Source organism: Lemur catta, chromosome 8, assembly GCF_020740605.2.
Source record: "Lemur catta isolate mLemCat1 chromosome 8, mLemCat1.pri, whole genome shotgun sequence".
Classification (NCBI taxonomy): domain Eukaryota; kingdom Metazoa; phylum Chordata; class Mammalia; order Primates; family Lemuridae; genus Lemur; species Lemur catta.
Genome location: NC_059135.1, coordinates 53,726,845 through 53,740,403, shown reverse-complemented (window position 1 = coordinate 53,740,403; position 13,559 = coordinate 53,726,845). Strand labels below are relative to the sequence as shown.

At 39.2% G+C, this 13,559-nt stretch overlaps 1 protein-coding gene and 1 long non-coding RNA gene across 5 annotated transcripts in view; one reads left to right on the top strand and one right to left on the bottom strand.

The window, feature by feature from the left end:
* Nucleotides 1-5,143, top strand: part of ITGA6 (integrin subunit alpha 6) — a 72,728-nt gene extending 67,585 nt beyond the window's left edge. For 3 of the 4 annotated variants that reach the window (XM_045559863.1, XM_045559861.1, XM_045559864.1), the window contains one exon: nt 2,968-5,143. In XM_045559863.1, coding sequence (XP_045415819.1) covers nt 2,968-3,129 — 162 coding nt within the window. In that variant the 3' untranslated portion in view covers nt 3,130-5,143. Of the gene's footprint in view, nt 1-617; nt 748-2,336 lie in introns of all 4 variants that reach the window. The other variant, XM_045559862.1, reaches the window with a different exon arrangement.
* Nucleotides 1-13,559, bottom strand: part of LOC123643938 — a 38,684-nt gene that overhangs the window by 15,091 nt on the left and 10,034 nt on the right. Inside the window, exon 2 of the long non-coding RNA XR_006736959.1 lies at nt 9,674-9,807. This is a non-coding gene — a long non-coding RNA (uncharacterized LOC123643938). The remainder of the gene's footprint in view (nt 1-9,673; nt 9,808-13,559) is intronic.

Here is a 13,559-nt window from a genome sequence, read left to right as displayed (position 1 = left end):
ATACCATTTAAGGGTTATATGGTGGGCCAGAATTTGGGAAAATAACAGCAATCATTCTTTCATGATGGTGTATTCGAATTTATGTTATGATTCAACCGAGATCCAAAGGCCTTAAGTAGATGGTATTTGTTCTATAAAATTTACCGTAAAAGGCAGAAAAATACCCACAGTATATCTGTATTTTATTTGGATTTGTGCTAACTTAGAGAATTTCCTAACCTTTTTCTCAATAAACTGCAGAAGTCAATCTTTTTGCCTCTTTTGTAGTCCCTATTTTCCTGCAAGAAGAAACTACCCAAAGTTGCGATCAAATGTGTGTACATTTTCCCTTTTATGATGATTTTTTTGTCCTTAGGATGTCTGTTACAAATAGGAAAATCAATTAGCTGACTAGTGTCATCCATGTAAATACTTGACCAGAGACATGTGGGGAGGGAATGTGTTGAATGTCACAGTGAAAGAAACACAGTACAGTGGCTGTTCACTTTTGGTTGATTGCAAGTAGTCTCTTTGTAAATGAGCCATCAATAGAAAACAGGTTACAATCTGAGATATTCTTTTGTTTAGCTCTTCTACACAAAACTGTAAAATTGACTAAATACCTTGCTTCCTTGTAGTGTGGTTTCTTCAAGAGAAATAAGAAAGATCATTATGATGCCACCTATCACAAGGCTGAGATCCATGCTCAGCCGTCTGATAAAGAAAGGCTTACTTCTGATGCATAGTAGTGATCTACTTCTGTAATTGGTAATTGATCAATGTTTTTTAATTGCTAGCTATGGGACCTGCTATGGTTGTGGTGGCTAACTTTAAAAGCAACAGCTTGCTCTGTGTGTGTCCCATTAACAGATGTTTCCAAATGTCCACACTGGCTTGCCTTGCTTGAATTTATTTTATTTATTTCACTTGAAAGCTCATGGTTTTGTTTTTTTTTTTAAATGCACAAAGAGTCTTTTGTTACAGGTGAGTTATGTTGTTTTCTTGTTTTCAAACATCACCCATAGCAATGAAGACAATCGCCATGTTTATACACACAAAAGGAGGCTTTGCACCTCCTTGGTAGCCCCGTTGGCCATGTGCTATTTAATACAGTTTGTAGCATCCCACTCAGAAGTTCAAAGATACATAAAAAATCATTCCAGATTTCTTGTTCATTTTGGAATTTCCCACAGATGGAAGCTTGTGTTGACTGCCTAATTAACCTGTTGCATGTTGGAAACATTGTGTTTCTCTTGATGAGGGGGCTTCCTCACTGTCATCTTTTTGTTCTCCTTGCTGTAAAGAGATGGGAAAGGCTTGGAATGCTTTTTACTCTTGCTCAGAAATTGTTTTATGCTAGCTAAGCATGCAACTTCCATTTCCTGCATATTTCCTAAGGTCAAAGACCATTACAGCAAACTATGATTATCAGCATAATGGGCTTTATGGCCAACTTCAGAAGATGATCATCTACCAAAGTGTAACCTTCAATATACAAAATTTGACTACAAAAAATGCCCTGGCTGGTTTTTATTTTAATGTTGTAATGGAGTTTGACCATGTTTCATGTTCCTAGAGATTTTATTCAGCCTTGGCTCTAAGTTGATTTTAAATTCATGTTTTGCTTTTCTTATTTGTAAATCCATGGAAACAGGAATTACTGGTGATTCCCCTTTCCATTTATGTGGGCATAAGAGGACGGAACTATGGGCTATACTCCCTTTCCATGGCACTGTCACCATGAATCCCAACATTGCCATTTTTCTTATATCACCCGTAATTTCCTTCCTTCCTTCTTCACCCAGGGCAACTAGCAGTCATATTTTGTAATAGATAGGTACTTTGGCCTTTTTGCATAGAATAGTAAATGAGTCCATGTAGAAATGGCCTAGAACAAAACTTCTTGGTCCATTTTGCCTGTTGATTTAGTGATAACTATGTACATAATTTTATCTTGCCCCGTGGCATTTTTATAATATAGCATCATTCAATATAGATGTTATATCTCTATTGATGTCACATAATAAACACATTAATCAACCATTCTAAGCATCTTCCTCATCTTTCTAAGCTCCATTTTTAAGTTGAAAACATACCTTTTTTTAAAAAAAAAAAAGGCATGCATTTTATTCATTTAAAAATTTAATCTGATTTTAAAATTTTCAGATATATTCTCAATAAAAATATACTTCGGATCAGATTGAATAGTTTTAAATGAATAAAATATATTCATTAACAATTTAAATGTAAATATTCTTTCTTTTTTTCAAAAAAAGAGAAATTAGGGAGTGCTCTGAAATTCGGTGTAGTGATACTTTCCTCAAGTCCTATATGGTACATGTTTGATTTTATTGCAGGACACAGTTACCATGTGGATTATTAATGAAACAGCTTAATTGAAAACATAACAGCAGATCCAGTCAACATAAATTACCTTCTAGCTAATGGGAGATATTGTGTATGTACTGGAGCCTCAGAGGAGAGAAGATTCTTAAATCGATCCATTGGAACACTGGCATATTCAAGCAGTAATTTGTAAAATATTTGTGACCTGATTTCCATTCTATTAATAGGAGAGGGGCATGAAATAGTCTTTGGTTTATACCTTCAAAAAATTCTTAAAATGATCTAATCTGGAAATTAGACCTTTTACATATAATATTGTGATTATTTTTAAAAATGGAAGCATGGTTTCATAATAAACTCTTAAATTGTTAGTAAAGGGGTAGCTTACATTGTTATAAAATGTTAAGACAAGATGAAATGGACTTTTCTTCCAGTTTTACAGCTGCTCTTCTCTTCCATTGATCCCCAGTGGCTATTACTTCTTTTCAACCTGTTAGTTCTTTCTTAAAAGAAACCGGTGTCTTTTTTCCCTTAGTCCAAAGGTAGACATAGCTGAACAGAAAGCTTAGACATTCCCATTTAGTGTACTTGCAGTTCTTGAGATTAATTCACTTGTTTCTGTTTCTATTTCCCCTTTTCCAGTGTGGATTCTTTAAACGCTCTAGGTACGATGATAGCGTTCCCCGATACCACGCCGTAAGGATCCGGAAAGAAGAGCGAGAGATCAAAGATGAAAAATACAATGATAACCTTGAAAAAAAACAGTGGATCACAAAGTGGAATGAAAATGAAAGCTACTCATAGGGAGGCCAAAAAAAAGCTTCACGGCACCCCTGCTTTTTTTTTTTTTTCCTAACTCAGAAATTCAAGTGGATTTAAAAGCCTGTTCAATACCCGAGGATTGATTTCAGAGTGACCACACAACTTTATGAACCTACAGTTTTAACTGTGGATATTGTTACGTAGCCTAAGGCTCCTGTTTTGCACAGCCAAATTTAAAACTGTTGGGATGGATTTTTCTTTAACTGCCTTAATTTAACTTTCAGGGTTGCCTTTGTTTTTGATGTGGCTGACGTACAAGTGCCCAGCTGCACTCGGGCGATATCCTCCTGATAGCGTAGCTGGAGGAAGGCACCTCAGATCGCCTGCACTAACAGTGGCTGTCCTAACCTCGGCACTGCCGCTGCAGACATCCTTCGAGTTAACTGCCCCACGTCACAAGACTATGCCACCAGGGTAGTGCTGTCTTAAATTACATGTGCAATAGAAGGTGACATTGCCATCCTGCCATCTTTTCCCGTTTCCTAGATGTGTGAATACTTGCTCACGCCAAATGCATCCAGGTTTCATTCTCCCTTTCACTAAAACACACAGGCCCACAGACTTGAATGCTAGTTATTTGTATATGGTATTTATTTTTTCTTTTCTTTCTTTTTTTTTTTTTACAAGCCATTTTGTTATTGACTAACAGGCCAAAGATTCTCTAGTTTACCCTTCAGGTTGGTTTAAGCAATCAGAATTAGAACCTGGGAGGCCATCGGTTTGACCTAAATCATTTACTGCAAAAAGAGAATAATTCTTTATAAATGGACCAGAGAGTTGTTTTAATAACTTGAACTTATTTGTAAATTATAATATCTCCTTCATGACACACACCCTCCCTACCCCACCCCCACCAACCCAAAAGGTTTAAGAAATATGAGTAACTGTAAGATGTTTAATGTTTATCAGGCATCAGATATTTTTTTAGTTTAGAGCCCTGTGTGATATTTCTGAATTTCATGTTATAACTTTCAGGAACTTTGGGGAGCAAATGGCTTTGTTCATTGAAGCAGTTTTCTCACTGCTGCAAATACTGTGTATTCAGGACTTGAAAGAAATGGTGGGTGCCTATGGTGGATCCGAAGCGATCCAGTGTGAGACTACTGAATGAATACCTGCTACCACAACAGCGACTCTAGTCAGATCCAACATCACGAATTTTATGTTTTTAAATGTTATAGGAACCATTTAATCAAGGAGTCAATGTTCTGTGTTTTGTTTCATTTCCTCCCCTATCTATATTCCCAAAATAACTTTGGGACTAATTTAACAAGAACTTTAAATTTTTTTAAATTGTAAAAATGGCCAGGGAGGCAGAAATATTATTCTATACATTCAATAGAGATTGAATAGGTATAAAAGCTAAATTTTTTTTAGTTACTGTGCTTCAGAATTTTAAGTTATATGGGGAGCAACAGCAAATAGGTGCTAATTCGTTGGATATAATACAAGCAGTATCTGAGTCTTTTAAAGGAACAAAATACAGTTGTATGTGCCATCGTTGCTTTGGAGGGTTTTTTTTTTTTCTCTTTTCAGAAATCTTATACCCCTAAGATACTGAGTACATTATTTTGGTTGTACTTGGCATTTTTATTCATAAAATTAGTTTTACAAATCATACTTTGTTTACAAAAATTTCTCTGTAACAGGCTATAACAGTGTTTAAAGTCTCAGTTTCTTGCTTGGGTAACTTGGAGCCTAATGCTCTGGCTTTTAAGTTGCCAAGGAGCTGGTATTTTGACCATGTTTATGGACCTTTGTTATAAGAATAAATGCCCTGAAAAGGGGGTGGGACTGAGGGAGGGGCTGAACAACAAAGAAACACGAATGTTATGATGTTTAAACTTGTTTAAAATGTCATCTCAAGTCTAGTCACTGGTCTGTTTGCATTTGATACATTTTTATACTAACTAGCATTGTAAAATTATTTCATGATCAGAAAATACCTGTGGATATTTGTATAAAAGTGTGAAATAAATTTTTTTACAAAAGCGTTCATTGCTTACTAACACAGCATTTTATAATGACAACCCAAATTGCCTTCCTTTTTATTTCATCAAACCAAAGTTCAGTGTGTTTTTTATTGTTGTCTCATATAATCTCAGCTCAGCCAAAGATATTAGTGCCAAAGAAATGCAATGTAAATGTGATGAGGGTTTTTTTCTTCTTGTTCTGCTAGCTAGTCGATGCTCAAGTCTTTAAAATAATTTTCCTTCTTTGTTAGTAAAAGAAAGTGGTCTTAAAGATGGTTTACTCAAGATAACTACAAATTTGGAGTTGTCTGTTTGCACTGAGTCATCTGCTTCAAAGGCTTATTATGCCTATGAAAGGGTATTATTTAGCATGATAGCATGGCATAAAAAAAAGTTCTGGCCGGGCGCAGTGGGTCACATCTCTAATCCTAGCACTCTTGGGAGGCTGCGGCAAGAGGATCGCTTGAGGTCAGGAGTTTGAGACCAGCCTGAGCAAGAGTGAGGACCCCATCTCTACAAAAAAATAGAAAAATCAGCTGGGTGTAGTTGCGCATGCCTGTAGTCCCCAGCTACTTAGGAGACTGAGGCAGGAGGATCGCTTGAACCCAGGAGTCTGAGGTTGCTGTGAGCTATGATGATGCCACTGAACTCCAGCCTGGGTGATAGAGTGAGACCCTGTATCAAAAGTAAAAGTTCTGATGGCTAAGTTGCTTCTTTCTTAGAACACATTTGGATATGAGAGCAGTCCAGCTGTGAGATGTGTCACAGGTTAATCACCAGGACTGGATTGGGAGATTAAACCAGTCAAAAAAACATTTTCCTCACCAAAGCATTTTGTTTAGATTCAAGCAGTTTATGAAACTTCTTTAGCTATATTATCACAGTATAAGGAAATCATGTATTAAATACATAGTGCCCAGATAATACAGTATGCACTGGCCTGAATAAATTTCCAATCTAGAATATATTATCTAGACAGGGTGTGGTGGCTCACACCTGTAATCCCAGTAATGTGGGAGGCTGAGGCAGGAGGATTACTTGAGTCCAGGAATTCAAGATCAGCCTGTGTAACATGACAAGACCCTGTCTCTACAAAAAATAGAAAAACTAGCCAGGTGTGGTGGTGTATACTTGTAGTCCCAGCTACTTGGGACACTAAGGTTGAAGGATCGCTTTAGCCCAGGAGTTTGAGGCTGCATTGAGCTATGGTCCTGCCACTCCATTCCAGCCTGGGCAGCAGAGCAAGACTCCACTTCTAAAAATAAAATACTGTCTGTCCAATATATTAGGTAATAGTTTTCCACTGTACTTGGTATTATATAAAATCCTCGCCTCCTTTCTGCCCAAAGAAATACGTGTTTGGCACTTTTCAATGATTTGGGCCAGTAGCTGTGAACCTTTTCTAGCCTCAGTTCATATATTTGGTCCTATGGATACTCCCAGATTAAATCACAACAATCGTGTAATCATCATAACCATTTAGAGTATCAATAGCTGTGGTTTGACAAGGGCTGTGGCCCATCCAGTCATAACTCCTGTGCAAGGGACCCTTGCCCTCCTCAAAGAGTCACACAGAATGCCTGTGAGTGATGGTGTTATCACAGGGCTAGCGTTGGATGTATTTGGATTCATAAAGGAAATCATTGCAAGCATTGACGCTTTATTATTGGTTGCAAATTCCTTGCCACAGACCTCGCAATGGGTCATGCATAATCATGACTTATGTCATTCCCTTGTGGCTGAGAATATTCTAAGACGTGGGATAGATGTAGGTGGGGGCTGCTTTATATTACCCAGGCCAGGGAAGTAAGGATAAGAACAAGTCTTCTACTCTAAATGCAAACATCTTAATGAGAAACTGGGCTCTAGCACACTAACCCGCAAAAGGACAACATGGGAAGACAAACTGGGATTGAGAGACTTTTCAAGAGCGGAAAGAGTGAAATGTTGTAGGTGGTTGGGTTCCATGTAAGTACATCCTCAGGGATGCGAAAACAAGTGTGGTGTGGGAAGAGTTGTTTGATCAATTTGGGCAGCATAAAGTGAATGATTAAAGGCAGTTCCTCAAGACCAAAGGATAGGGTCCACCATTGCTTTGAGGAAAAGTGATGTCCAAAGAGGTGAAGAAAATGAACTTCAGAATGACTTCAAAAGAATGGCTATTGCAAAGCTAGTGGGCATCTCTAGGTCAGGCGCAGTGGCTCACGCCTGTAATCCTAGCACTCTGGGAGGCCGAGGTGGGCAGATAGAGCTCAGGAGTTCGAGACCAGCCTGAGCAAGAGCGAGACCCTGTCTCTACTAAAAATAGAAAGGAATTATCTGGACAACTAAAAAATATATAGAAAAAGTTAGCCTGGCATGGTGGCACATGCCTGTAGTCCCAGCTACTCGGGAGGCTGAGGCAGGAGGATTGCTTGAGCCCAGGAGTTTGAGGTTGCTGTGAGCTAGGCTGACGCCATGGCACTCTAGCCTGGGCAACAGAGCGAGACTCTGTCTCAAAAAAAAAAAAACAAAACAAAGCAAAGCTAATGGGCATCTCTTCCCATAGTTCCTGATTATGGTCAGTAGTAAGTTAAGTTCTTTCTCTTCTGTACCTTTGAAAAAAAAAATGGGTTTTGCCAGCTCCAAAATGTGTCTCATCCAGCTGTTAGAAGGTAGGAGAGCTGTGGACTAGCGGCTGAGGCCAGGTCTGCAGAGGTATTACTATCAGAGGAAGTTTGCAAGGGGATTCGTGGTCAAATTTTCTAAGGACAAGTGAACTGCAAAGCACAAACCAGAGCAAGGAAATGATCCAGCCCAGTGCAAGGGTGGACCAGGTGCCACAAAGGGCAGAACTAACCAGGTAATGGTTGATGATTACACTGCAGTGAGGGAGTCAATTGCAATTTTTGTAGCCGTCCGCAAAGCTTAAGTGCCTCAATCTTCTCTTTGCCCTCGAGTCGTCTCTCAGTGACGCTGCCTGTGCCAGGGTCACGGAAACAGACCCATGTTAGGAGAGGTCAGGTAAAATTTCTCAGTATTCATCCTAAAACATCTGCCAAAAATCTCAAGAAACTCCAAGGTCAGAGTGTGCCTCTTTTGTCATCTCAAAGTCAAGCAGTTTTCAATTCACCAGTAACCGGTAGATAGATTTCAGTCAGCGTTCTTTTTAAGATCCTGTCACTTTGAGATAGATTTCAGTCAGTGTTCTGTTAAGATCCTGTCATTTTGAGATGTGGTGTAATCATGTTCCAATTGGAAGTAAATGTCTAGGGATGTTAAATTAGACTCTAGTGATACAGATACAAATAAAACGCTGGCTCTCACCTCTTATAGAAAGGTTATAATCTAAAACTACGGTTAATACTGACAAATATAAGCAAATTCACTTTTTATAGGTAGCAGAATTAAAAACCTTGAATTAAGATATCCATGATTGACATCAATACCCAATCCTCTGTGAGTGCACCTTGCCCCTGGAAAAACCCCATTCCCAGAAAATTTGTAGTAGTCATTCTCAACCTGGGCTACACATTTCACTCAACTAAGAAACATTTATTTTTAAATCCTGATGCCCAGACTCTGCCACACTAACCACATCAGGACTTCTGAAGGTGAGACCCAGGCATTTGTGCTGTTTAAAGCTCTGCAGCTGACTCCTAAAGGCCAGCCAGGGTTGAGAACTGCTTTAGAGGTCACTGAATGGCCTGACTCTTTATCAGAAGGGCTCTGCCCACTATAAGGAAACGCCCCACCAGTAACAGGAGCTGAGAGGCTGGACATGCATTTGCCCCAAGTAATGAGGCAATTGTGCAGTGCATAAGAGTGGGGCTCCGGGGTGTGATTTAGCTCCACCTCTTAGAATATAACTTTGGGTGAGTTACTGATATCTCTATGCCCCAGTTTCTTCATTTGTAAAATGTGATTGATTCCTTGTAAGGATTAAATGAAACGATCTGGAAGTGCTCATTCAATTTTAGCTACTTTTATACTTATTTATTATGTAGAATCATAAAATGCTAAAATAGGAAGGAAGCATGGAAATCTAGCTACTTCCTTGTTTCACAGCTGGGGAAGCAGAGTTTGTTTTTATTGTCACTGGAACATTTTGTCTCCTTGTTCTTTGATGTCTACTAAGCCATGACTTACTAGGTGATGTTAGTAACTACAATCTGCAAGTCTAAGTACCCTCCACTACCAAAAAAATACTATGAACCTAAGTTAAATTTAAAGTGCTTATCAACATTGGTTATTTTGAACCATGACAGTATTGACCTTATTTCTATGTTAAACTTGGTCTCAGCTTTTAACACAATGACCATACTGCAGGTTTGGGCTGGGGTCAGTGCACACACAGAAAGGCAATGTGTTAAGATAATCAAGTAGGCATCTTGAAATTGCTATGCACTGATTCTTCCTGATTTTTTTTCCCACTGAAATGGAAGAGTGAGAAAAGAGCAAATTCTTTTTATCTTTTTTTTTTTTTTGGAACCCTTTCTCAGAGTTCTTTACACACCATCAATTCTTTGGATTCCTGTCATGGGAAGGCAAGGTGCAGCTGGGTTGCTTGTTACCTTTACTATTGTGCAGAAGAGGAAACGCTCGCAGAACTCAACACCGTATCTGTTGAACCAGAGTTGTCATGGGAAGAAAGAGTTTGAAAACGTTCTGCCTCCCACATGTCGTGATAATGCATGGACTGAAAGACCTGTTAAAAGCAAAAAACGAAACAAATTTTTCCCTAGGAAGACTGGAGGACTGTGATTCCAAGGTGTCATTAACTTGTCGATGAAACCAAAGTTCTAGGGTTCTTACCTAAGGAAGCCACCGGTGGTTAGGAAGTCTCAGCAAGTGGTTAAGAGCAGTCCTTCTCAAAATTTAACTTGCCTAAGAATCACCTGAGAATCTTGGTACGATGTGGGTTGTGATTTAGGCAGTCTGGATAGAGCCTGAGAGTGTACATTTCTAACAAGCTCCAGGTGCTGCAGTGCTCCTAATCCACAGATTATACCTCCAGTGTCAAGGGTCTCTGGAGTCTTCATTCAAGCCCCTGCTGTGCCACTTCCTACGGTGTGTCCTGGGCAACTTTAAATACCTGATGCCTTAATTGCCTCGTTTGTAAAATGGTGTACAGAATAACTAGGATTATAACCTCGGCCACCAGAGAATATACACCATGGTGCCTGCCTCTACACAACTTCTAAACCCCTACATCAAATGTGTACATTTAAGTCTGTTTTATCTGAATAAATAGTTTTCACTGTCTTAACAGGATAGATGACATTTGTCTTAGGATACTCTTGGGGGCCATGCCTTTAAGATTCCTGCCCCATGAGAGGTAAAATCCCACGATAATGAATAGCATTACAACTGAATGGGAAACAACATGCCAGTTCTAGTAGCTGACCCACAGAAGCACTGGTATGTTGATCTGGTTATAGTGACTTCTCTAAATCAGTAACAAAACAAAAAGATTGAAAATGTAACAGAGGTAACAGCCTGAAAAAGGGTAAAATGTTTTACCAGCTGTCTCTTTAAAAGTGCCTCACACTTTTGGGGAATTAAAACCTGCATCCCTGCCCAAGGCTTTGTGCCACAGGAGATGGTTTAACAGAATTGTTCTGGCAGAGATCATGAGATTGTCTTCACCAGAGATGCTGTAATAAACAGCAATAGCCAGAAGCTGAAAACTCCCTTTAAAAGCTCTATATTTCTGCTTAAAGGGAGGACGGTGGTACTTTAAGATGTGAGTCTACCATACTCTTCATTTGCTGGCAAATTAATAAACTTCTCTTTCCTTTTCCTCAAACTGCTTGTCCTCGTTCTTTGTTTGGCCATGGGAACAAGTACCAAACTTTCAGTAACAAAAAGGTTCAGGCTGGCTCAAAGAGAAGCTTTTGCAATTTGACATTTCCCTTCTCAAGCAACATCTATTCAGTTTTCCCTTGCCTGTTCCCACCATAAACAAGCTGAGTACCCCTACCAGAAAAAAAGATAAATGAATAAAACTCCTTAGCCATTGTAGTATATATCTGTGGATTGGCTTGCTGAACTTCTATTCTACACCTTTTCTAGCTGAAAGGGCCAGAAAGCTAAAAATACTTTTCCAGACTTCCTTGCAGCTAGGGTTGTGCATATGAATTTGGGTCTATGAATTGCATACCTTCATTTGAGATCTGAAATGTGGACCCATTCCCAGAAAAATGGATGGCTGAAAAAAACCCAAAGAAATGTGGACCCATAGTGATTGTTTCTCCTAGCAAGCATGGAGTGGAGATCCAAGGTTCTGTGTAGAGTGTCTTTTAGCTTTGAGCATAAGAGAAGGATTGAAAGGTCATGACCTCTTGGTTCCATTTCCCTGATCTATCTTGGATTGCAGCTACAAGTATTTATCTTCAACTCCACTTCCAGTGAAAACCTCAGAGCTCCCCAGGGGGGCTATCACTTTAGAAATTGTACTCAGAGGCCTAGCCTAGAGACCACGTCAGTCTATTTTGTATACATATAATCCCCTGAATTAAATTCCTTCATGCCAGTGAAGGGGCTCAGGAAATTTCACCCCAAAGTATGACTCCTTGGTATAAAGAGTATTTTGAATTAAAGGCCCTTCAAGATCTACAGACACTGGAACGGGCTTTCCTCCATCTGCGTAACCAGACAGACCCATCAAAAGAACAACTGACTTCTGTTACCCTCTCTATTATCTCACTATATTGCAGGAAAGAAAGTCAAGAATGCAACCAGGCCTGGCCTAAATCATTTTCAACGTAATATGTGTCTGTCAGGTTAATTTACAAGTCGATCTGTTTTCCCCATCCATTCATTCTCCCAAGTATCCATTCACACTCCCTAGCAACCATCTACTGCCCCTAAACAGAATTACCTACATTCCCCATCTGCCCCTCCCCTCTAAAAGTGGGTATAAAAATATTTGGATTCCATTGGAATATTGAGTAATCACCCTCTAATTCTCCCCATGTGCACGCTAAATAAACCTCTTCCTCTTATTAATCTGCCTTAATTGCGGGTTGATCTTTCAGTGAATTTTCCGGGAAAAGAAGTTTCCCGTCACCCCCACACCAACAATATCTAGAGTGCTTTCTATTTTATGCACCTGTAGGGATCAAAGACCTTTGGCCCCTCAAAAGTTTGCCTAACTCTAGGGAGCAAAGTCCCTCAGTCCTATAAAGGTTCTCTGAAAAATGACTGACATTAGCTAGATTGATTAATAGGAGGAAAAAGATACAAGCTGATTTTAATGTGTTTATACGGAAAACCTCAGAAGAGTCAACTCTCCAACAGGGTTTAGAAGCTTACATGCCTTTCTGGCAAAGTGGGTTAAGGAAGGGGGAAAAGAGGAATTCTGTTGAGGGGCAATAAAGGATTGCTAGGGAGGATGGATGGATGGGAACAAGGATTAACTGGTAAACAGCTCTCTTTGGAACTATTTATGAATGAGTCTGAGAGATGGGACATTATCTTCTTAAAGAGTCTGTTCAGGTGTGGTCACATTCCTAGTCTTACAGGGAGGGGAAGAAGAGAACAGTTGTTCTCCTAGATGGGTCTGGATCTCAGGAAGATAAATTTTGGGGAGAGTGCCGGTGTGGGGGAGGGTCAGAGAGATTCTGAGGCTTCTTCAGTCAGTCTAGCATATCAAAATGCCATATCTTGGGGTAAAATATTTCTTATTTCCTTCACACTGAACCTTGACTGATGTTGCCATCCACCCAAAGAAAACACTATAACATCTAATAAATTGAAAGAGAAAATACATAAAGAGGAGGTAGCTGCTTTCTTGCAGCTAATGCTGGATTCAAAATACTTTTATTGCTTTTAAGGTCAACTTGATTCTCCAAGATATGTCCAATAAACTCATATCACAGTGAATTCTGTTTCTTTTTCCTAAATTGCTAAAAGTGTGAAAATATGTATGTACATTACTTGACTAAAAAATAAAATTAAATGATAGTGATGGGGTTCAAGATACACCGCCCCCCCAAAATGACTGTAGGAGACCATAATATACCACCCTAAATAAGCCTCTATGGCATAAGGATTATTTTAAGGTAATTATTTAGGAAAACAGCAGACACAGGAAAAGCTCTGAAAACAGAGTAAAAGTTACTCTTTTGTATGAGAAATTATACTTCTATAAAGGAAATCTCTTATAAGGCTCGCTCCCTCTCTGCACCAGGAAGAAGATAACTCTAAAATCACTGGAAACTCATCACGGAGAAGGCATTCATTTAATTCTGCATAAAAAACCTTGCTCTCCTTTACCATGATTTTCTTGGCCATTTCATCATAACTGGGTCTCCTCCACACCCTTTCTCTGTTTCAGGAAATCATGGTATTTAGGCCTGAAGTCAGGCTACTTCTTTGAGATCTCCAAAGATTTACTCACTTCTCTGGGTTATCTCTCATTGTTTTTCTCTTGTTAATCTGTCTTGTTACAGGGTT